The following is a 25,681-nucleotide window of genomic DNA, read 5'->3' on the forward strand; positions in this document are numbered from 1 at the left end:
TGGTGCAATCTATGGCTGCAACTATATGTTTGGGAGACCCTTGTTTTAATTTCGGCTTGTTGGTGAGGTCTGGATGGCAACTGAATATAAGAATATGAATACAGTGGAAGTCTTTGTTCCTTTATAAAAAAAAAAAACAATTTGTTTAAAACCAACTCACTTTTCAACTGTAAACAAGTAAAGGGCTGCACTCTATTGATTGGCCCACAAAGAATCATCACTTTCTCGTGAAAGCAGGAATGGAAAACCTGTCTTTACTGAAACAAAGTGGGTCATTTTCGAGAAATAAACAGCCACATTCTCAAAGAAAGATGTCCTCCATTGTGGTGTTGTTGAATTGGCTGGGTTTCTGTCTTTTGTTGAATTCATTGGGTAGTATGATGTCACACTGCATCTTTACTCACCCTGCGGTGGGAAATGACAAATCAGATCAGGGTTTACCTTTCGATACCTTACTCCGGGAATCCTTACAATCCCATCCGGTTTCCAATATAGTTTCCTGTCTTAGTGACTGAAGTTTAAATGTCTCCCGATGCTGCATAATTACAAGACAATGTTATCCCATAACGTAAAGAAAATACACGATTAATCCTCTGAATGGGTGTGCCTACAGGGTCCTTATACCAGCTGAACATATGAGCGCGTGACGGCTCTGAATTGAAGTCACCCACGGAGACACTGAGTATGCTGTTGTAAGATAAGTTCCCTTCAGGTAGCTCTACAGCTTACTTGCTCTCAGGTCAGTGGGCAGCTAATGAAATCTGGAAGCAATAGGATGAAAGAGGCGAGCTGCTTATAGTCATCTGTGCACTCCCTTTCTTTTATTGTTGACCGTCTGTCTTAATCTCCCAGACACCATTTTCTCACCACGAGGAGATCATGTTATTAGATCCCCTCCTCTGGCTCATTTGTCATCCTGCATCTGCAGCCTTCCAGAGAGGAAATGCAGGAGCAAGGAGAAAAAGTGGGGTGCGTGGAAAGCCTATCAAACAAGCACGGGACCAAATCATCAAATTATTAATTTCCTGGCTTTAAGTCGCTGTCATCATTTTCCTTTCAACACTGCCATCAGATTAATATTCCACATTAGCCACGTTTGCGCGTACAGTTCAGTTTAGTTTACCATATTATGGTTTGAGTGTTTAACCCAGATCTGGGTTGTTTTTTCGCCATAGGGTACGTAAGTTCAGAGGATAATGCTGTCGTCATGCACGTAAATCCATAGTTTGACATCAACACTCGCATTCACATCTATGAACGAGTCTTGATTTACTCAGAAATAAATCCCACACAGGCACTGGCAGAACATGCAAACCCCGCATGGGAACTCAGAAGTGTGAGGTGGATGTGCTAACAACCAGTCGGCCACAGCGCCGCCCATCTTAATGATCCATATTTCACTAACAAGTTGATTTAGATATTTTGTGCTCCAGAAAAGGAATCTGGCAGTTAAATTAATAATTTCAATATGTTATGGAGGAATTGGTAAAACAATAATTGCACATGGAACGCCTCTTTTTCAGTGCTAAAATCGAACCCCTAGTGGAATTCCCCCCCATCAAAAATAACAACTAGTCATTGTCATGTCACTATCAAAGCCGCTTATCCTCACAAAGGTTGCAGGAAAGCTGGAGCCTATCCCAGCTAGCTTCGGCGAAAGGCAGCCTACAGCCTGAACTGGTCGCCACTCAGTCACAGGGCAGATATCGACACCATCACTGAGCGGGAATCGATCCCACGCTGCCCGCACCAAAGTCAGGCCCAGGCGTGTGCACCACTACACCATCAGTGACTCCAAAATAACAACTTTTAAAGGAAAAAAAAAAAAAAAAAGACTCACTGGAGACTGTATAGCTGGTGTGGAAAAAAGAATATACTATGTAGTGACTCTATTTAGTCATATTTTATACAGTGTATTGTTGCTATCAGGGAGAAACCCCCCACCCAACCCTCCCACAAAATGAGAACATTCAGGGGGGAAAAAAGACAGCTTATTTGAGTTCCAAACACCGCTTTTTTTTTCAACTCAGTATAATACCTTATATTGCTGCAGGGCTAAACACTCATTTTTAGAATAGTCGCACAGGTGCAACCACCTTTTTCAGTCCAGTCAGTCGCACTATTTTTTGAGGATGCACAGCATGACCATGACCTACCATAGTTTAGCTTGACAGTTACTCAAGATATAGTTGAAAAATATCTTACTGTGAACAAGAAGATCGTCTTAAGATATAGGCTAATATAAAGGCTTTACTTTTATTTAATCATTTTTGAGGGGAACAGTTTTTAAGGGCTCCCTTTACCCTCGAGTTGGACAAAAAAAAAGCCATTTAGCAAGTTCTCCCACTTACAAAGCGTCATGATTGATGCGTAATGGTCAGCCTGTTTTGGGGTGTACATATGTGGTGCGTACGTACATGACGGTGCTGTTGATATCTGGAAGAAGCAGACCATTATGTTGCTGCAGTCAGCCAATCATATTGCTGCAGGTCGCTTTTAACTCAAATGGAATGCAGCACCATAGCTCTCTTTTGCTACACCCACCCTCCACCCCACCTCCTTTCTCTTTCCTCTTGCGCACACATGAGGAAGAGATTGCAGTGGAAAAAAAAGCGACTTTCAACCATTAAAAGATGCACTCGTACAAATGTGACAAGAGGAGCTTTTCAGTAACAAGCTGAAAAAAGGGTGCAATGCATCCGGTTAGGTCGCAGTCGCTAACCCCGTGCTAGCAAAAACTGTCGCACTCTCACATGCACAACACCTCGTGCTACAAAATTATGTTAAAGCACTTATTATCCATCCATCTATCTTCTTTGCCGCTTATCCTCACGAGGGTCACGGGGAGTGCTGCAGCCAATCCCAGCTGTCAACGGGCATGAGGCGGGGTACACCCTGAACTGGTTGCCAGTCAATCGCAGGGCACATGAAGACAGACAACAGTCGCACTCAGAATCACACCTTGGGGCAATTTCTAGTGTCCAATTAATGTTGCATGTTTTTGGGATGTGGGAGGAAACAGGAGTGCCTGGAAGAAACCCTCGCAGGCATGGGGAGAACATGCAAACTCCACACAGGCGTGTCTGGGATCGAACCCGGGACCTCAGAACTGTGAGGCCAACGCTTTACCAGCTGAGCCCACCGTGCTGCCTTTTTTATTAAGTATGCTAAAAAAAAAAAATGCTTACTTAAATCAGGGTCTTTGATTGAAAAGTTATGAACAAGCCTTTAATATGTCACAAAACCAAATGCGTGCAACATCATCATCTAAAACATTTTTTGAAGCGTTCAAGCCTGATGATAAAATGCTATGAAGACGTTGCTGAAACGACAAGTGTTTGTCTTGTTGACAGCCGTGCATGCACATGAAAGTTCGGGGTTAAATCCTGCCGCAGCTCATACAAAACTTCATACAAGCAAACGCCTGTTTTGTCATATCCCAAATCTCTTTTTCAGAGGTGAGTAATGCAATAAATCCAACACACAGCTCACGAAACTTGTGACTACAGGCGCAAATGGATCGCTTACCTGAGATGGACGCTCTCTACGAGGAGGCATTACTGCGATCGATTTAAAAAAAAATGAAAAAATTCTCCTTGTATGTATCTAAGCTATCTTCACCGTTGTTGTCTAAAGCTAATTATCTCCATAATCTAAAACATGACCCAAAAATGTAAAACCGACGTTTCAATGCACATAACTAAAGAATGGATGTGTATGTATGCTTTTGAACATCAAGAGTTTACCACACATTTGCTTATTAATAAAACTTATTTGCTGCCAGATAGATATTGGATGTTCTATCTGCATTGTTTTGTTTTGGGTTTTTTTTTTATCGGTCTTGCCACAAACTACGTAAAAACATGCAGATGTAACTTAAAAAAAAAAAAAGAGGACAAGCAAAAAGCTAAAGTAAGCTCCAAATCAAACACTCAAAAATAAAATCACAATCTATGAAACCACTTTATTTCTTTACATTCTCTTTTATTGATTTATTTTAACAATACAGTGGTATTATTTATTCTTTAAACAGAACAATCTTTTTTTTTTTTTTGGGAAGCTGGAACAGCCTTTCAGTTAAATAAAAGCACTTCTATTCATTTTGATGAGGATTATTGTTTTTAAATACAAGTGAATTGAGATACAAGCTTGGCCACAGAATGAATGAAACTCTTAAGTCAAGGTCCCGCTGCATACATATTTAATGTGTAACGCGCCTCTCACCCACAATCAGCAGGGACAGACTCCAGCTCACCTGTGACCTTGAACAGGATAAATTGCAGAAAGAGATGATGAAATTCAACATTTAAAAAGAAGCGGGGAAAGATGGAAAATACAACCACAGCAGCCCCTAATGCAGTGATGTCGCACTGAAAATTCTTACGAGGAAAACATAAAACCAGGTACACCGCAGTGAACTGAAACAAAGTGTACTGCTTGGTAGAAACACGGCTTCTGCGCCATCCCACCCATTTTCAGTGTGATGCGCTTGGCTGACAAACTTCAACCGCTGTCTTCTTCCTCTTTTTTTTTTTTTTTTTATTTTTTAACGGGACCGTTTGTGTCAACTTGCACGCTTGCCAGCGTGCCGCCTCTCCTCAGTCATTCCCCCGCCGCACCCCCCGCTCTCCCCAGAAGTCGCAACAGTCAACGAGTCGGCGTTCACAGTGCGCTGTCACCGCCTCAGCCACATCTCTTTAATCTCCCCTCTTTGTGCTGCCTTGGTCGGGCCTTGCCGCCAAAGCGCATGGGAGGGAGGGAGTCGGCTAATTACAATAAACAAATATGCTCAGACCTGCCTGTGCGAGGTTGGCATAGGTTAACAACTGTGCTATAAATGTTAAATGAAGCTTAAAATAGGAAAGATTGGCACAGTTTCCATAGTGATCTCAGCTGTGTACTTTCTTGCTTGGCAAAGTTTAAATTAATCTTCGACTGGAATCTGTGATACACAGAAGAAAGAGAGATGGTTTGCTACCCTGAGGGCCCGTTTGATGTCTCTGTCATGTTTTCTCTCAATTACTGGGACTTTGTGCTTCTCAGAGCCTCACGTAGATCTTTGCTGTAATGAAATCTAGTAGACTAGCGTTAATGTCATCACACATTAGACACAACTGCATTCACCCTTTAATGATGGCTTCCCCCTCTCTCTCTCTCTCGCTCTCTCTCTGTATTTTTCTCTCTCTCTCTCTCTCACTCTGGCTCTCTTCAACAGGTGGGACAATCAAAATGATGCGTAGTATGTGCAGCGTGGAGCCGTATTGATGGATGTGTTAACAGACAACGGTCTCACACTGATTGTGAAGACTCCCCAGGCAGATAATGCAATTGCAGTGGAGAACACAGGTGAAATTACACTACCTACAGATTTAAAAAAGAAAAAAAAAGTTTGTTTTAACTTGGGGGGCACACAGATAAGAGATTCTGAGGTCAAATCTCAGACTTCCTGCAGTGAGTTGGCAATTAAGATTTCAAAAATGACCACGTGTGTGAATGCTTTTTCTTGTCTATATGTGCCCTATGATTGGCTGGCTACCAGTCTAGGGAGTACCCCACCCAAGCCAGCTGGAACAGACTCAGCCACGAACCTCATGAGGACGAGCCGTAAATGCATCGGAGATCACGAGACCCCACTACATGTTATTGTTTGGTGTTTTTTCATACATTGTTTGGTTTGGTGGTCCCGAATGGCGTCGACACTGATGAGAGAAAATTACTTTCGGAGACAAAAGTGGTGAAAACGGGCAGTAACGGTGACGAGCTCTGGAATAAGGAGAGCCATGAATCATGCTGCACTTAGACATCCTGTACTAGCTGAATGATTGATTTTGATTTCCCCCAACTATTCACACATGATAGATCTTCGATGGAAGATGGAGCAGTAGGTAGCGAACACCTTCTGTAGTTGCCCTCCCAGCTGGATGAGGGAACACCCCGGGTGGCCGAGGTAAGGGAAACAGCTACGTCAGCGTTTTGTGAATGTAGAACAATGATAAGGTGCGCGGAGTTGCAAAGGAAGCAGATTGTCAGTAGAACAGGGATAAAGTCTGGATGCAGAGGGAGAAGTGATAAAAATGGAGTTGGAACTATTACAAAAAATTGTCAGTGGAAAAAGCTAACTCAGCTATTTTCATTTGCTCTCCACTGCAGTGATACAATATTGGAGGGATTTGGAGGTTATGTTTCGTTGGCTTGGGGCTGTGTTTGTTTCTCTGTGTTTAACTTCCCGTCTATTTTTTTGGCTTTGTTTGTTTTTTATAAGTAATACGGAACTTTTTAACATGAATAGATTTTTTCAAGAATACAAATACCGTAATTTCTCAAGTATAATGCATCCTGAAGTATAATGCGAACCCCCAAAGTTGACCTAAAAAAAGGAAAACCCTTCTACCAATGTACAATGCGCACCACCAATTTGCTGCTACCCTTATGCTCAAAATATTAGGAATAATTTGTATTTATATTTTGTTAGGTTTGTACTTGTTTTTCAAAAAACTGTGCCTACAACAATCATTATTAATAATCATTGTACATGTGCTGATGTAAAGTTAATATAACCTCCAGGTTCCTCGCGTCACGATGACACGTTTCTTTTAAAAGCGGCTGCACAACTAGTCGTAGTTGACATTTTTTGTCTTGGTTTAGGTTAAAGCAAACGCACGAGCAGTTGTTTCTGATCTTTGGTGCAATAGCGACAAGCATGCTATGCTAACGATCGTAAAATGCAAGCTCCCCAAGGAGGTCTGAGGGCTCAGAATGGGGGCGCACATTACCGTAATATATCTAAATGTATAACATCAGACATCGAATATCATATCGAAATGTATCTGTATACCTTTGTTACCACTCTGTGTACCTGTATACGACTATATGATGTGATTGTATTTTTTTATTTTTCATTCATACCTTAATATAATGCGCTCTATTAACTTTTTGAAAATATTTTGGGAAAAATGTGCGCACTATTTTTGAGGAATTACGGTATTTCTCATTGTATTATTATTTTGACAGATTGATAAATTAGGATGCTATTTACTTATTAAGAACAATTGTGTGGAATTAATCGTTGATTGAGTGTATCTTGAAAAACTGGAGTCGGAATTTCTGTCAGGGTAACAGGGCATTATTTTGTTTTTTAAAGAAGAAAAAAAATGTAATGTATATGCCCTGACATTTAAAATGAATTTAAATTAAATAAATACAAAAATCATATTTTTTTTAAATTATTGATTATTATATAATGAATTTATTATACAGTTCTGCTACCTGAAACTGAAGTACTCACACCTGTGAATTTTTTTAAGTTGAAAATGGCCAACATGTTGCTATAAGACAGTGAAACCATATTTCTCGCAGCCTATTAGCAAAGAACGGTCACGGTGATATGAAAAATGTGTATTGTATATACAGTATATTATATAATATACATAAGTATATTATTAATAGGGATCTAATACTTGGGATTTTTTTTTATTTAGGTTAGAAAGATGAAGGGATAAACTAACAAATACGGTTCATAGCTCACTAAAGATGGTGTTATCTATTGACTTGTTCATTCATGAGCTGTCGTGGCAGGTAGGTTTGACTTTGTGGCAATAGCTCCTGATAGAAAGCAGAGGTAGTCAAAGACCGCGTGTGGTTTGTGTGTCATGTGGAAAAACTCCTAAATTGAGTCACACTTGGCCATTTGTCTCTCTCCATGGTCCTGCTTTTGGCAAGGCCGCATTCCGCACACAGCCTCATCATCATGGCACGAGGCAGCGCAGCCTCAGGTGGATGAAGCCCTGAATGTCGTGTCCTGAAATATGAGCCCAGTCTCGTCAGGTCTCATCGAGCTTGGCAGAGGGGTTAGACTATCTAACATGGTCAGGCACAGCAGGGCGGATGATCCCGACTGTTCACCGCCACCTGCCAGCAGTCGATGTTGCTCCATATGGTCAGTGCGAGTGTCAGTGCCAGATTGCGTGAGCTGTTTCGTATCCAGCCTCCATTTCTATTCAAAGACAGCTTGTCCTACAACACTATCGGCTCCACATATATGAGCGACTCATTCTGTGAGACGCATAACTGAAATTTGGCTGCTGCAATTGAGATTCTTATCTTACTCACATTTGCCACCTCACATGCAGAAGTAACATGGCATTGTTGTCAGAAAGTGAATGTGTGATCCCCAGTTGACCTTTAATGTCAAACAGGATTTGTCAGTAAAGTCACTGCTGTCAGACACTGTGTGTGTGTGTGTGTGTGTGTGTGTGTGTGTGTGTGTGTGTGTGCGTGCGCGTGTGTTTGTGTACCTGCCTGACTGATCTGTGGCACATTCTGAACAGCTGAAGAGCTAATGGTCCAGCTGGAGACAGATGGCCCCTCGATAACACTATACCCCCAAAGCCAATACCCACATGCATCAGTCTCTCTCTCTCTCTCTCTCTCTCTCCTCTCTCTCTCTCTCTCTCTCTCTCTCTCTCTCTCTCCTCTCTCTCTCTCTCTCTCTCTCTCTCACACACACACGCAGGTATGTATGCACATACACACACATGCATGAGCGTTAGCGCACACACACACTGAGTATGAATTTTACTGTTATATGAAGCAAGTAAATACATTTTCAATACGCATTTAATGTTTGTTGTCAAACTGAAAAGACGTTTTGGCATTCTAGGGTCCCCACATAATAACTGCGTGGTCATTATGGAGTAGTAATGAATATACTGGAGTCCTGGAAGCTACACCGATGCTGTTTGTATTGTGTATTGATTGATTTTTACTAATTTCACTTTCATTGAAGGAATTGAAACAACACCAACCTGTGTAATGCATTCACTCAAACGGATTTTATAACAGTGGTGGGTGTGGTTTTGGTACCTGGGCCTTCACTGGGGACCTCAAATTAATCCACCTCTTTATACCACTACATAACATAACAATTAGAGAAACCATCAATCCCATCCAAATTTTTCCTGTTTGGTCTTCCCCAAAAGTTACTACAAAAATTGCAGGTTCTCCAGGACTCTGCTGACAGTATTATCAAAAGGACTGTTTCACTCATACACAGGTGTGGGCGAGATTTGAACCCCGGTGCACAGAACTATGAGGCAGACGCGCTAACCGGTCACGACATCGAGTTGCCAGGTTTTCAGTTATTTTATGAAAATGCTATGCTGTGACTTACTTTTCTCAATTTCTGAAGTGACTTTCAACAGACCTGTCATAAATTATAATTTCCATCCAATAGTGCTGCAATTGGGAATCAAGTATTCTACTGACAGCTCCATCGGAATAATCAGGTATTAGGATGAAATATATTTTTGCTTGGTTGAAGAGCAATTATGAATACATGAGAAAATTTGACATTTCACTGACAAATCAGAGACCAATTAGTTTCCTCTTTCAGATAATCTACATTATATTGTGATATGTAGATTGGGACAATTCTGGTTCCTCATTTCGATTCTGGTTCCAAACAATTCCCGATTCTTTTAGTGAGTTGTGTCAAAAAAGTTGGCATGGTTTAAACAACGGGCCTCTAAATTATGAACATTGATTTTCTGAGCAGTCTGCAGCATAGACTAAAGTGAATAATCGACTCAAACTTCCTTGTAACCAGTATCAATATCAAACCTATGAACTAAAAAGTGATGTTTGTGTGTGTAACTAACACAATTGTATGTAACTCGCCTAATTGACTCAATATGGATTAATTTTCAGCAAAAAGTTAAAAATATACCATTGTTAAAATAATTTTTTGGGACCGTTTCATCATAATAAATGATTTAAATGTCCAAGTTTTAACTTCCCGTTTTAAGCTTGAATCATTTTATTTTGAAGGGGACACACTGGAAATCAGCATTTTGACACCAAAAGTAACTTCACAGTTTTTTTCTTTTTAATAGATGGAACAAAATGCTATAAAAACTGATTCCTTTCAAGATTTTCACCAGTGAGGCACAAAGTTGGTGTTTGTGATATTGTGAGACAACATTTATGTGAATTTTGTTCCAGTTTATTGGAATGCAAAGTAGCTACGGGGAAGTTTTAGCTCAAGCTGCTTTTTTTCTGTCATCGGCGCTAACATTGGTTTGAAGATTAAAATATTCATCTTCGGGCTGGTCGGACTGGATGCATCAAAATTGGTAACCAAAATTTTATAATTTAAACAATCCCGGGAGAACTGGAGCAATATTTCCAATTCCAAACGGTTCTTGATTTTTGATGCCCAAACCTAGTGATATAACTGGAAAATGCATTTTCTTGTCTGCAAACATATGTAGCTAGTACCAAAACCACAATTCAATTAAAAAAAAAAGAGAGAGAGAATGCAAGTTTGTCATCTTGTTAGAAAGGCACAATTTTATCCGTTATATCATACTAGTTCGCACTTCAAAGAGGGAAAGAATAGAATAACACACGAGGCACAACACAAGAATCAAGAATGCAGTTTCATGTAGAATAGATTCCATTTGTGTTTTGATCAATACGTAGATGGAATGAATAAAAAAGAAAAAAAAGCACATGACATTGACTACCTCAGACTTTAATGAACAGGAAGACCAGATAGTGCACAGCTGACCCAACATGTAACTATTTGTGTGATCTCTCACAAAGCTAGCTGATAATAGCAACAAAAACAAGCATACGTGACGTCAAGCCTCGCAATTTCCACGATGTAGCGTGTTGCTTTTTTCTCCAAGTAATTACATTTCCTCCCACATTCTATAAACATGCATGGCAGGTTAATTGAAGACTCTTAAGTTGTCCATAAGTGTGAATGGTTGTTTGTCTATTTGTACCCAGCGATTGGCTGCCAACTAGTTCAGGGTCTATCCCGCATTCCGGTCGAACCCAGCTGAGATAGGAGCCAGCACGCCAAAAACCCAAGTAAGGATGAGTAGTTCAGAGAATGGATGGATGGATAGCTAGAGCCACTATCACACTTTACTTCTTAAGAAAATATGGTATGTCATCCTGTACCTTCTCATAAAATGGTGTGACCAAATCCTGTGCTGGTGCGACCTCCTTGAAAAGTGCTACTATTCCAAAGGTTAGTGTAGAACCCTGCTCATAGTTCACATAAAGGATGCATATTTATTTCTCAGGAGATTCCCATTGTTAAATTATTTAGCATACATGTATGCTTTTTTTTTTTTTTTATTACCAGCAGCATTGTTGCAACATGCATGACAGAAGCCCATGAGACGTGCTCTTGCAAATTTCATCACCTCTCTGAGTCACTCTCAGATCATACGCATATTCTAAATTGCGCTCAAAAGCAACGTCCCTGTGTTTGTCAAGCCATCTTCCCTGAGGCATTTACATTTACATCATTTCATTTATAAAAAGCTGGGTGACATTACTTGTTAACCGCGAAGATTGCATTCTTTTTTTACCTTTTAATTTGCCGATAAGAATTGGCGTGGAGTCTCAACAGACGGAATGCGCAGGTATAGATGATATTAAAGTACTTCTACAGTTAGTACCCAACATATGGGCTAGCCGTAGACAAAATGTACGTACCTGCCTCCATGGCCGTGATCTAATGATGCAACGCAAACACATTTATCCGCCTGCTGCTACAAGCTTGCTTCTGTAGATCTTGATTGTTACTCGTTACTCTTCGACTGATTAAGACGATGCCCCAATCATCCTTCTGAAAACCACCCAAAAATAAAAACCCGTGAACTCTGTCAAGAGAACCTCAGTGGATTTAATTATGTTTTGTCAAATAAATGTTAGACGTTGGAGTAATTTAGAAACTATATCTTAATTAAGTAGCATCTTTGTAATGAATTAAACTTCATTAATCGCATTTTAATTGTGTACCAATATTTGTACTAAAATCAGCATATTTTTTTATTTGAATGGCTTTCGGTGCAAAACTGAATCAAATTGGCACAGACAGGAATGTTGTTGATGCTGGTGAAATATTTGTGATTTGCATTTTAATAAAATAGAGGAGGAAAATAAATACAAAATATCCCAGACCAAAATTAAACAGACCAGAACCTAAAGTGCCATTTTGGGAACATTTTTCTGAACAATATTGCTTTAGATTGGTTCCAGCACCCACATTTCAGTGCAGGTGCATCTCAATAAATTAGAATTATAAAACTTCATCTAGTTCAATTTAAAAAAAAAAAAAAACTCATAGATTTCTCTACACTGACTCAATTATCTGATATTATATTGATTATTTTAGCTCACAGCTGACAAAAAAACATTGTTCCATCACCAGCCAATTGCAATATTACATAAGAAACAGTCAAAAAGATTTTAAGATGGGAATGAAGTTGAAACTAGCCTGAAAAATATTTTCTTGTGTTGAATGAATCTGTAGAATATGAATTTCACTTTTCACTTTCCTACTGTATTCTAATTTATTTTTGGTGGATTTGTAGGCAGTGATGAGAAAGTTCATTTTCTAGTTCAAAGGTCAGTACACGGTTCCCAATATAAACCAGTTCATGGCTCATAACTCACAATTTGGAACTAAATTCACATTCCAAAACTGTACTTTTTCATTGTTCATTTTTTCCCCAACGTTGCTGATAATATTAGAAAATTTTGAGGATAAGCGGCTCAGAAAATGGATAGATGGATATTTTTTAGTATTTTTTACGATATCATTACAAAACGGCCAAAGAATATATTCACTCTCATTTCCGCAATCTCCCTGAACGCACCTTGCACACACAGGCTGCTACGACGTGCCTGCCGAATGTAAACATGAGTGGCGGTAGTCAAATATGGCTTTCATCCCAAACATAATGAAGGCTCGTATTTAGTGTGACCAGATGGGTTTTCTCCTGGAAGTCCCGAGCAAAACCTGGCACTCTTGAATGAAAAGGAACTTTTTGTCTGAAAAAAAACGTTTGATGCCAGAATGAGCAGATACTCACTCACGTTCATCAGGCAGGAATGACTTGAGTTGCCCAAAACATGAACTGGTTCAATAACTCTCCCTAAGTGAAATCATCCCTGTACAACACTGCATGTACATGGCAGATTTATTTATTTTTTTGTTCTCGGTGTGACAAGCTTTGCAGATATGAGCAAACTTGATTGCACCTGAGCACAGTAGTCAGTGCATGATAATGGTGGCCGACAAGAACACCTAAACATCAAACAGTAAGTTAGTAACCGCTATTTCCTCTAGGAAAAAGCTTCTTCTAATTTAAAACGGCTTAGTTTAATCAGGATACATCACCGTATCGTGGCCATGGTCTGTTTTATTCCATCTCTGTCCTATAAAATATTGTAAATCCTGGCTGGCTGGGAGCATTAGCTTCACTGGCCAGATAGTTAGCTTAGCTCCTTGTTAGGAATAGCTAGCTCATGATTCACCTGCCACAATGTGTTGAATAAATCTTGCACAACTTGTTCCAATTAATATACCACAGTAGCAGTCCGGCACAAAGAACACTCCGGCTAATATATATATATATAGGTAGGTAGATATAGCGAGAGAGAGACAGAGGCCAAATGTACAGTATATGGGTGTCTGTACTGTATGTACGTATTACATTCTAGATCCCTGTCCCATTAAAAAAAAAAAATCTGGATTTCCATCACCATGCCACATTATGCCATTGCTCTGCATCCTTACACGTTGATCTAATTTTATGAGTCCCTGCTAATTTTTTGTGCGTAAGACACACATTAAATGAGATCCTTATTTATATATAAGTGTATGCGTGTTTATACATGCACACACACATACATATGCATACACGGGATGCCGTGAAAAAGTATTGGTCCCCTTGTCAAATTCCTAGATTTTTATTGTTTCCCCACTGTAATTAATGTTAATGCTCAAACAACTAACTAAAAAACTATAACTGGTTACCTTGGCCTGTGTGAAAAAGTAAAAAATAATGAAAATATGGTTGAGCCGTCCTCAGCAGCAACACCTGAAATCAAGAATTTTCCTCAAAAGGCAACGTCAGCAAAAATGGAAGGCTTTTGAGCATTAACAGCCTGCATTTCAATCAGATTCAAGTTTGGACTTTGACGAGGCCACTTCAAAATGTTCATTTAAAAAAAAAAAAATTTATGCCATTTAGAAATTGACCTGCTGGTATATTTTGGATCCTTATCCTCCTGCAGGGCACGGTGACGGTTTGGTTCGCACATCTGCCTGACAGTTTTTAGGGCCTGGGTTAAAATCCGGCCTAGCATGCGTGGCGTTCGTATGATCTCCCCATGCCTGCATGGGTTTTCTCTGGGTACTCCAATTTTCTTCCTTACCCCAAAAACACACATGGGAGGTTAATTACACATTCGGAATTTTCCATGGTTGTTTGTATGTGCTCTGTAAGGTTGGGCATTGCTTGAATTTGAGTGATTGCAGTCCTGAGTTTGGTGACTTGAACATTTACCATCAGGGTTTTCTGTTAAAGAGAAGAATTATGGGTCCATCAACTACAGCAAGTGTCCAGATCTTGAGGGGGCAAAGCAGCCCATGATCATCACACTACCACCACCATTTCTGACTGTTGGTATTTATTTCTCAAATCCTGTGGTACTTTGAGGCTCGTAGTAACAAGACACACACCTTGCAAAAAGCTCAACTTTTTACTTTTGTAATCCACGTAATCGCATTTTGGAAATCATGTCGATGTTTGTTTTGTTGAAAGTTTCTGTTCATTTTGGTCAGCAGTGCTCTTCTCTTGGTGTTATAGAGGCCGGCCACTCCTTGGAATGTTAATCCATGTTCCATGTTTTCTCCATGTGAACATAATTGACTGATTGATGTCATTTGCATTATTTGTCAAATGTTCTGAAATTCATTTGGATCGACATTTTGTTGTCGCTCTTTCAGATATTTTGTTGGACTTGATTTTTTTCAGGATGAATGTTGCTTGAGTGATTTCTTGATTGAACAGGTCTCGAGGTAATCAGGCTTTGGTGTGAGCAGTGAAAATTAACCAAAAATTGTGATTAGTCACAATTAATTCATGCTTTAACAAGTGGGTAATTAGTTTTTCACACAGGGTGAGGTCACATGGAATGTTTTGGGTTTTTTTTGTCCTTAATAAATTAAATCATTCAAAAGCAGCATTTTAAGGTCACGTGGATTCCCTTTTTCTGATTAAAGTGGGGAAACTATGCAAAAACAGAAATTCGAGAAGGGGGCCAATACTTTTTCACAGCACGTGTATACACACTCCATACAGGATATGTATTGGAGTAACTGTTCAGAGCACTAAATTTGATTTTCTTTCTCCCAGCAGGGGTATGCGAGCAGAGTGGTGACCTGAGTCTTTGCAGACTTGTTGATGCTGCTCTCCATCCCCCACCTTCTCCTGCTGTGGAGTCATTGCAGCGGCTCTGCCCAGCACACCAGAGAACCACTCTCATATCACCAACTCTGTCCTTCCCCCTCCAACTTGGCACTGACTCCTCTCTGGGTCTGACAGCAGCTCCATGCACTCCCTCCCACCAGGTTCCAACCCTAGTCCCTAATTTTCAACACACTCCCAGTGCCGCATCACTTCCCAATCCTGCTGTAAGTTCCTGGGGCACAACAAGAGATACCCAGAAGAGCATTCGGTTGCCTGCTGCCACTTCTCTGTCACTAACAATGATGGAGCCTGACAACGTATCGACCCTGACAGAGGAGTGCCTCCTTCAGCAGAGCCGCTCATGCCTCGGTTGCTTTATTGAAACCTGCGACGCAACCTCCGTACAGAACCCACCGCACGAGCCTAGCACGAGTCCTAATTCAGAAACTGGACTAAGTGTACGGATAGGGGATGTGAACCGTGAGGATTTCTCTGACATCAACAACATCAGCATCCAGTGCCTGAGCCACGCAGGGGAGGCAGTGAGTCATTACGGAGAACAGCTCCTCTCTGACCAGCTACTTAGTTTTCCCCTGCCGAAAGCCTCCGATGAAGCCAAGCGGGTGGAGGGAAACAAAACTACAAATGATTGTGATGACCCCCAGGATGATGCAACAACTAAAAACTTGTATGAAGGACTGTTATTGGACAAAGTCAGTGGAGAGGAAGTACTGTTGGCTAACGCCAGCCAGGACTGGGGCTACTTTGAATCCTTCATCAGCGAGAGTAAGATGGAGCTGCTGGATTTATGTTCAAAGAATGAGCTGTCAGTCAACCTCTTCTCTGAAGAAGATGTTGACAATTTATTTGATGATGAAGATGACGACTCTACATTAAGTAGTGACGTTTGTTCGCTTAAGATTCGTTACGAGTCATTTCAGGACAACATGAGGGAAAAAACCAACGTGCTCCAGGAGGAGACACAGTTCAATTTTTTCCCGAGTGTCCTGGCTAACTGTGCCAAGAAAGAAGAAGGAGTAGGTGTCTTGAGGAGGAGTGTTGATGAGCTTCAGCCCAAAACAGATGAGCTCATCCTGCAACCAGAACAAGAGGAAAACCCGGGGGACTGCAGTAGCCAGAGCCCTCTTGATGGCTCCCAAGGCTCACCCATGTCAACACCTAAAGTAAATTATGTAATAGACTTTAATTCTACTGAGGAATCAGGGGAATTCAGTGATGACAGCTCCTGCACTGGCTCCTCCTCAGACACTGTCCAGGAGGGTAGATTTAAGAAGGGTCACTCCAAAAGATTCCTTAGTCCTTCAAATCCACTTAACTATGGTTTGCGCTCCAAAAGAAAGGTTCGATACAGTGATGATTACTTATATGACGTTGACTCACTTGAGAGTGAGAAGAATGCTGAGAAAAAAGAGAAAACCCCACCTGGTCAGAAAGAAGAAGAAGATGTAGATTGGTGTCCCAAAAAACGGAGGAAATCATGTCGTAAAGAGCCACCCGTGGTTATTAAGTACATCATCATCAACAGGTTTAAAGGAGAGAGACTCATGTCGGTGAAACTTGGCAAACTGAACCCTGCGGATGGTACTGTGAGCTTAAACGCCAACACAATAGGTAAGTATGAGACACTGGCTCCACTGAAGGATTACTGGCAGGCGAAGCAAAGAGAGAGACAGGAGCAGCTTAAACTGGTTGCCAGAGATAGACAACAACGTGGTTTTCATCTTAACGGACGCCACCACCGCCCTTTTTATTCTGGTCATCCCAAAAGAAAATACAAGATCGCAAACAGACTAAAAGTTCAGAGGATTCACACTGTGGACCAGTCAGTCATTGTACATGGTTCTCTGCCCTCTGATCAGGGACATGGCGGTGTCTCTAAAGAGGAGGGCACCCTCATCGTGGAGGAGATAACAGCAGCTTCGAACAGCCCAGTAACATTGGACTTAAACTCCATCTCTGACACTGTTATAATCAAGAGTCGCTCGCAAGAGAGGGAGGAGAGAGAGGGGAGGCGGTTGGGAAGAAATAAAATGGTCAGGATAAGAAAATTTAAAAGCGAGGCCAGGCTGAGAAGCCTGAAAAAGAAAGAGGCAGAAGGAGAGGACAAGAGCCTCACAAATGAAATGGACGCTACTGCAGCAAACACGGAGGACCTTGCCGCTGGTCTAAAAGATGTCAGCATGCACTCAACCACAGCCAAACCGGATTTCTCTGACAGTGCCATCACGACTGACACAGACAAGGTGAAGTTCCCCTATGTTTCATCCTCTGGCTCTCCTGGCAAACCATCTCCTTCAGAGGAGGTGGAAACTGGTGTTCCTGTCATCCCAGGGGGCTACCTGCAGACCCTGCTTGATGCAACAGACTCCTCTGGAGGTACAGCTATCCCATATTTCCCTCAGCAGCCCTCCAGTCAACAGTATCCTGTGGGCCTTTCCCTCGAAGAGAAACAATTTTGCTCTCTTCAACTTGCTCAAAGCTGTGTACTCTCACCTCCTTCAGAATCGGAGCTTCAGCAGTCTCCCCAGAATTGCCCCAGCTTCCCCCAAATGTGGCATCCACAGCTATGCACCAATCATAGCCAGAATTTTGGACCTGAGACCCCAGAGACCCCCATCTTACCCAACAGCTTTCCAGCTGCCGTTCCCATAAATGAGAACTTGCCCGTTTCCAACTACAGCCAAGTAAGCCCCGAGGCTGAGCGGATACTCTACGAAAAGAGCTACCTGACTGAGCCTGGACTACAACCTGGGACAGACCTCCAAGTGTGTCAGTCAACCTGTGTAGAGGGGCAGGTGCAATACCAGAGAGGGTCTCTCTGCACTGACAATGGAAGACTCATCAGCTACGACTCGGTAGGCTCATTATCAGCCTCCTCAAGCAATTACAGTTCACTAAGCCTCAAATCTTGTGAGCGAGAGGGTGAGGAGGAGGGCAGGGACAGTTTCTTAGCACATTGCAGTCCAAAAATGGTGATTCAGCAGAGTATGGATGCCCTCACACCACTCCGAGAGTCTTCAGACCTGCTGGACATCTCCAACTTTACCCCTGACAAATTTAGACACTCGTCATTGTCAGAGCTTTCCCCGCCCGAGACGCCCAACCTTTCCCCGCAGGTTGCGGGTCGTGAGATGAAGATACCTGGGAATGCTGGAAAATATCAAGATGTGAATGATATTTCTACAGAGCGCAACAGAGATGTCAAGTGGAACTGTGATATTATGCAGCAACAGGAGCACACAGGAAATGCCTACACAGTGGAGGACAGCCAGTTTCCACTGCATAACTTTAACAGCCAGGATGTGTTATGTGTAGATAAAAAGGGGGATTTGGGGGCCACAGAATTTAATGAACAGAATGATGAAATGGCTGAGGCCAAAAGCATCAAGTCAAAGAGGAAAGGCAATTACAAACAGACAGCTGCAGGACAGAGCCCCAAAAAGGTCCGGGCCCCCAGAACTCCCAAGTCAGAAAAGGTAAAAACACCCAAACAGAATTCCCGTTCAACCAAAAAGATTAAGGCCATGTTAGAGGGCAAGGCAGCCAAGAATCAGGTAGAGGGGGGTGGTACAGGCCTGACTGACAGCACAAGCAGCGGGGACTGGTGTGCCACCGGGTGGTCAGAGAGCAACAGCCTAGTCGGAGACGACCAGAGAGAGTTTGAGGAGCCCTCCAATATTCTGTCCAACATTGTCTCCGGCATGGCTGAGGTACAGAGATTCATGATGGCCTCCATCGAGCCACTGTGGAACCCCATGTCCGAGGCCGGTACACCATCTGAGGCCAATAGCCTCAACCTAAAGACCCTAAAAATCTTGGCGGGCACTGAATCTGACCTGAAGAAAAAGGGTGCCATTCTAACGGGGGCTGGAAGAGGCAGGAAGGCCGGGGGCAAAGGAGGGAAAAACCAGGCCAAATTCAACCCCGCTCATCCCTTATTCCCTCAGCTCGCTCTGGGCTGTGACATGTTTGATAAACCCAACTTTATTAACCCTGGGCCCGCACACAAAAAGTTGTACCGCCACAAGACCAGTGCAAAATTTCCTCGCATTGAAACGCTGAAGGGGAAACGAGCTGAGAGAGATTCAAATAAGGACATAGCACTGATGACCTCTTTTGAGAAACTGAGGTAATATTTTGTTATCAGCTGCTGTTGCACCCCCTTTTTCTCTTTCCCCCACGATACCTGAGCCCTCCCTCACAAGCATACCTACACTGACACTATGCCAGAGCTGCATGAGAACTAAGTTCCCCCTTGATTTCTCTCACTTCCTTTAACCCCGCCTTCCCCCCGAAAAGGAAATTAATATCTGCATGAAAAACTTCTTGTACGTTGCAAACTACCTATTGAGTGATTGTGTCAAGCTTGATTGAGATTTAAAACAACCATGGCTGCATTTTCCTTGCTTTTGTTGTTTCTGCTTTGTTCTTCTTCTCGTCGTTTTTATTTCTTATTTTTGTCCGGGGATTAAAAAAAAAAAAATACAAAAAAAAAAAAAACGAGAATGACCCTTGAAAAATGTTCCGTAAGCTTTTCGAGGAGCTCTGTTTTTGTATTTTCTCAGCAAAACATGCTCCCCTAAAGTATGTATTTATACCCTTCCCCTCTAAAGATGTAGCTATATACACAAATGCATTGAGTGACATCAACGCACCCTTCCTCCTCATCTGTTTTTGTATGCAGAATGTGGATGTCCTGTTGTTGCTGTCCTTCATACACTGCCTGGCTCATTACAAGAGGAAAACCTACAATTAATGAGCCTTATTTAATCCCACGGCATCTTGAAAACACAAGATGGGACCATTTTGTATTGATGACATATCAGACGTCTTTTCCCCCCCTCCACCCCCTCAAGGACGGAATTATTTTCTTTTTTCAAGCAGTTCTTTTTTCTTCTGGAGCGTGGAGAAACTGATTATCTACATTTACATTTTTACGCCTTGCAAAGTCATAAAAGCTTCACCCTCAGAGTATTTTTGTCATTGTTGCTGTACAGGGACATGCAATATTTGCAACAAAAAAGAGATAATTATACCTTAATCAATGTGCCAAAAGTAACGATGCTATGTAAATGACCTCTTATATATGTGTGAATATTGGCTGTTCCTACAGTATATTCTATCTACTGGAATATTGGCTCCTTACAGAGACTTACCACAACAAGAATTCTTTGTTTGGGACTCTCTCTTCTCTCGTCTGATGAAAGGCACCAACAGCTAGCAGTGGTACACCACCACTCACGAAACCAAATCAGAAACACTCTTCTTGTCCCCCCACCCCCAATCCCCACCACCACACTTTGTTTGCCAAATTCAATTTACCTCAACATCGCCTGGCACTGAAAAGCATAAAGAGAGAGACAAAAAAGGGGAAATCTGCTCTGAAGGCTACTGAAGTGGAAGAGAATGAGAGGAAGAAGCATTCAAACAAGTTTTCAGTGGACTGAGGAGAATGTAGTAAAGATGTTTAGGGCTAAGCAAGGAAATTATTTGTCATTTGGGGCTGAGCCTCAATGAATAGCTCTTTTGGACTGAAAATTCAAGGCAGTTTAGAACACACAGAAATGGCGATGTGCGCGTTAGTCCGGAGTGGGCGTCGGATAGGACATCCTTTGCAGTTCCAATTCCATGTGAATGTGAAAGCAGTTTTCAGTACAAGTGGAATCTTGTGAATGAAGGAAAGCATGTGTTTTCATTAATTCCGTGTGGAAAACTCATTTTGACTTCGTTTTCTTCACAATCATATGGAGTTTGTTTTTAAATGATGGATACCAATGCTATGTATCATTTGCGCTATAGGTGCATTCACGTTTTTATTATTTCTGCTTACTTTTTCCATGGTGTGTTATTTTTTTTTTCCATGGTTGTCTTTCGTTGTCATCAAATTTCATTCCACGTTTTGGCAGAAGATCAATACCATATAAGTGCATAATTTTAAAAAACGATAACGATATTCTATCTGGTTCCATTTTTTTCTTTTAACGACTATTCATTCGTTGCAGATTCAAGATTCAACCTTAAACACAATCAATCTGTTACAAATGGCTAGAAAAAAAATATTTTATAAACTGTATTTAAAGGAGATGCAGCTTCTTTGACAGATATATAGACACGACAAAGGCCTGTGTTATTTTTGGAGATTTTATTTGAAGGCGATGAATGCAGACATGGAAACTTGACTTAAAAGCGGGCCTCGTCACAAAGACCATTGTGGCACAAGGATGATAGTAATAACATCAAATCAAATTGTATTGCTTTTTTTTTTTTCTTCTTTCCTCTCTGCCCTGATCCTTGCATTTCTTTCCTCCAGAATATTATCAGGGTTAGGACCAAGACGAGCTGCTGATAGGAAGCTCCACATGGGTTTCAAACCCATTTAGTCTGCCTTCTCTCATTTCTGCCTATTGTCATATTGAATGTACTTCTCTAAGTTTTGTTGTTGTTTTTTTTTTTTTTTTTATTTCAAAATGTGCCACTGTTGAGCTGCCTCATTTTAATGGTGCTAAGAAAGCTGACATTTTGCTTTGTTTCATTTGTTTTCCCAGAATTAACAAACAAAGAAAAAAAAATGCAAACTAGATTAGGTTCCTAATCCTCCTTATGAATGTATATTATAATGTTATGTTTGATGTGTTCACTTCATTATTCTTTGACATTGACTGGAATTACTTTTGCTCTTTTCATTAAAATATTGCCAAGCTTTATATATACTGTCTAGAGTTGTTACCAGAAGGAATCTTAATGAACTCTTGACACAACAAAATCTTGTATATTTTTTGTGTGCCAATTTGTAACATATTTTGTAAGTGTATATTTTTCTTAGAAAGTGCTGTGAAGTATTTGTGTGTGTGTGTGTGTGTGTGTGTGAGTAACCTTTTATGCGCCTCTATGGGCAGTGGAAAGGATATACAACGACAGGATTCTGGTTTTAAAAACCAAAATATGAAAGTATCAACAAAAAATAGAAATATTTACATTTTGTTGGGAGTTTTTGTAATAAGATCATGATCTTGTTGTGAGAGTGTTGTGTTGCTGTGTAAAACACAAATAAGCAAAGAAAAAAAAAAGAAAACTTTGGCGAGAAAAAATATAATTTGTGAACAATTTGCTGTTTTATAGATTTTCATGTAAATTATTCGAGTATTATTTTTTGGTTTTGTTTTGTTGTAACTGTTGCAAAGGTTTTAAATATTTGTGATCCAGCCTGTATGGTGATAATGTAATATTGGTAAATTGCTGAGTTTTGTAATAATGTTTATGGAGTAAATATACAAATTAAAATAAGATTTTGAATGCTGCTTTCTGAAGAGAATCGGGTTGTGTTATTGAACTGTTGTCGAAGTCACTCATTTCAGCAAAAGAAGTGAGTGAATTGCTTAGTAATAGGCAGCTAGAGAGAGACCGATATAGAAAGAGTTTATTCATCCATCCATCCATATTCTGAGCCGCTTATCCTCACAAGTGTCGCGGGAGTGCTGGAGCCCATGCCAGCTGCCATCAAGCAGGAGGCCGGGTACACCCTGAATTGGTCGTCAGTCAATTGCAGGGCACATAGAGACAAACAACAGTCGCGCACACAATCACAATTAGGGGCAGTTTGGAGTCTCCAATTAATGCAGAGTTTATTCAATAAACAGTATTTCAAAGATTTTGATACAGAAATAATTTAGGGCATAATACCATGCAGTCTAAAGGTCTGGAACAACACTTTTTGAAAAAAAATGATGTAGATATTGCAGATTTTTGGCACATTAAAATTACCACATAGTCTCTTTCGTGTTGCAACTTTAAAAGGAGGAATTGGGAGGATTGGGCGGCGCTCCTGAAAATATATTCATCCCGATTAGACCCTCCATATTCGCAGTATTGTCAAATTCTTTGGCAAAGGACGTTTTCATTTCTCTGAGTCCAGCTTTGGATCGTGTTATTTTAATGTCAGATCTAATTAGCACTTAGGGTCAAGGATAGCTTGAGTGATTGCTCATCCATAACTCTGAGCCGGGCTTTGTGGTCCCCGCTGCAACTCATTCTCGCTTGCTTAATTGGAGCTGGAGCTACTGTCTTAGACCATAAAAAAACAGCCTGTGATGTATTCCTCCAAAATTGTCAGGTGGTAATAATATTGTTTGTTCTGTAGTCAGCTGTAACAGTTAAGTAAGCCAATTATAAAATATAGAATGTTTCATCTCATTGTTCAGGTAGACACCTTCCGTTAATTGTTTTGTCAGGTTTTTTTTTTCCTTAATAGGGCACTTTTGAATGACTATGGATGAAAATGTGCAATTCCCCCCCCCCCCCAATCAACAAACACATTGACATAGTCTATTTTGTTTGACTACCAGACTCATAAGCAGATCCATTGAGGTAGCATATCATAACACATTTTGTAAGGACAATTGTTGTGTCTTTGTGTGTCTGTGTATAGAGTTTGTTCAAAAGGAAAGCAACCAAATGCAGGATAATAATAAGTATGGTGGTATAACTAGTATTAGGATAGTTGTTTTTGTCTGTGTACAATTGTGCAACACGAAGGTAAACAAATGCTGGACGATAATAATTACCGGAGTAAAACTAGTAACTGCAATGGAGTACAGGTATTTGTAATAATCAGCAAGCCGTGAGGAGGGTTAAACTAATGACTATTCTAAGATGGCTAAGTCAGTGGTTCCCATATTTTCATATAGTTTGGGGATCACAATCCTCAGCCTCTGTGGTAATCCAATTTTGTCCATAACTTTTATGGATACAATTTCTAGGCGCAGTCAAGCGGTTGAGGTGTCGTTTGGAAGAGGAGTTCAAAAATCTTGGGTTTGGGCAGAATGGAGCGGGAGATTGGCAGGTGGATCGGTGCTGCATCTGTTTTGGTCTGTGTTGAAAGAGCGCAACTGAAAGGCAAAACTATCCAGTCAGTCTACGTTCCAACCTTAACCCTGTCAGCCGTGACCGAAAGAACAAGACCCCGGATACAAGCAGGCGAAATTTCCTCTCCAAGGTGTCCAGGCGCTCCATTAGAGATACGATGAGAAACTTGGTCATCTGGCAGGGCCTCGGAGTTGCTTATCCTCCACATCGAGTGGAGCCACGTGAGGTGGCTCAGGCATCCGGTTAGGATTCTGCCTTGTAGCCGTCCTGGTGAGGTGCTCTGGTCACATGCCACTGGGAGGAGGCACCAGGGATGACGAGGACATGCTAGAGAGACTACGTCTGGTAGTTGGCTTGGGAATTCCTGCCCCCCCCCACCCTCTCCACCAGAAGAATTAGATGAATTGGCTGGGAAAAGGGAAGGTCCTGATGGGCTTCCTTGTTTTACCTTCTGCTCAAGTGACCTGAACTCAGATAAGCGAGAATAGATGGACAGGAGAAAAAAGAATTTTTTATTTTTTTTTTAAATAGAGGTGGTGGAGGGGTGCAATATGAATGCTGATGGTTTTTTTTTTTTTTTTTTGGTGTGTGTTTTGAAAAACAGTTCAAAGTCAGTGGCACATCTTTTCCATTGTAGATTTAATTTTCAATGGGGTGAGGGGAGGGAGGTGACCTCATGGGAAAAATTTGGAATTTCAACAATCCTCAAAAACAATTGATGGTACATGCTTACATTATAAATCCAATCAGCGGGTGTGGTTTGTACTTTGCCCCATAACAAAACCTCCTGCCCCTGCGCCATCCCCCCACCCCCGGCCTTGACACTTGGTGTGATTGCACACTTTCTGCATGGCAATTCTTATTTTTAATTCAATTAGTAAAATTAAATACACAACACAGAAATATTATTCATGTTAACCTGACTATAGACAATCAGAATGCTTATTCCAAGCGTGTGACAACATATTGGAGAGGTGAAGAGACAGAACAGGCCTCGTCTGTTTTAGTACACTCATTTTGTCAGTCAGTAGATGGTGCTGTGGAACTGTGCTACTCCTGTTTTTGCAAGGTTCAGTGCAATATTGTGCAATCTTGGGGGACACAAGACAAATACAAAAGTAACTGCTAGAGGATTTAATTGGATAGAAATGTCAAACACCAATCACATGAGCGCTATTTTGTAAGAATCAAATCAGATTAAGAATTGTATGCTATTTATTACGTGGCAAACTGGCCCAAATTGACTTGTGCAGAAATCAACGTAAATGAATAGAAAATGAGTGACCAATATCTTGACTCCATTCAATTTCAAAAAATTAGGTGGTCATTTTCTAACAATGTCGTAGGCCAGTAGAACAAGGATTGCCTTGAGTGAAACGACGATAAACCTAATTTGGCAGGACCTTTGCTAAAATCAAGTTTAGAGCATGTCATATCTACTGTTTCATATCTATGCCAACAGATATTAATAAGAATATGAGAAAGCTCTTATATGAAAAAAATAATAAAGACAGTCTTTC

General features: G+C 41.0%; 1 protein-coding gene across 10 annotated transcripts in view; it reads left to right on the forward strand.

Moving 5' to 3' along the window:
* nexmifb (neurite extension and migration factor b) overlaps positions 1-22,556 on the forward strand; it is a 98,924-nt gene extending 76,368 nt beyond the window's left edge. For 3 of the 10 annotated variants that reach the window (XM_061835298.1, XM_061835300.1, XM_061835297.1), the window contains 3 exons: positions 5,216-5,346; positions 15,225-19,428; positions 19,984-22,556. In XM_061835298.1, coding sequence (XP_061691282.1) covers positions 5,265-5,346; positions 15,225-19,428; positions 19,984-20,215 — 4,518 coding nt within the window. In that variant the 5' untranslated portion in view covers positions 5,216-5,264 and the 3' untranslated portion in view covers positions 20,216-22,556. Of the gene's footprint in view, positions 1-3,322; positions 3,459-4,234; positions 4,404-5,215; positions 5,347-5,859; positions 5,948-7,719; positions 7,937-15,224 lie in introns of those variants that run through there. The other 7 variants (XM_061835296.1, XM_061835302.1, XM_061835303.1 and 4 more) reach the window with 7 other exon arrangements.
* The last annotated feature ends 3,125 nt before the right edge of the window (positions 22,557-25,681 follow it).

Source organism: Syngnathoides biaculeatus, chromosome 11 (assembly GCF_019802595.1).
Source record: "Syngnathoides biaculeatus isolate LvHL_M chromosome 11, ASM1980259v1, whole genome shotgun sequence".
Classification (NCBI taxonomy): domain Eukaryota; kingdom Metazoa; phylum Chordata; class Actinopteri; order Syngnathiformes; family Syngnathidae; genus Syngnathoides; species Syngnathoides biaculeatus.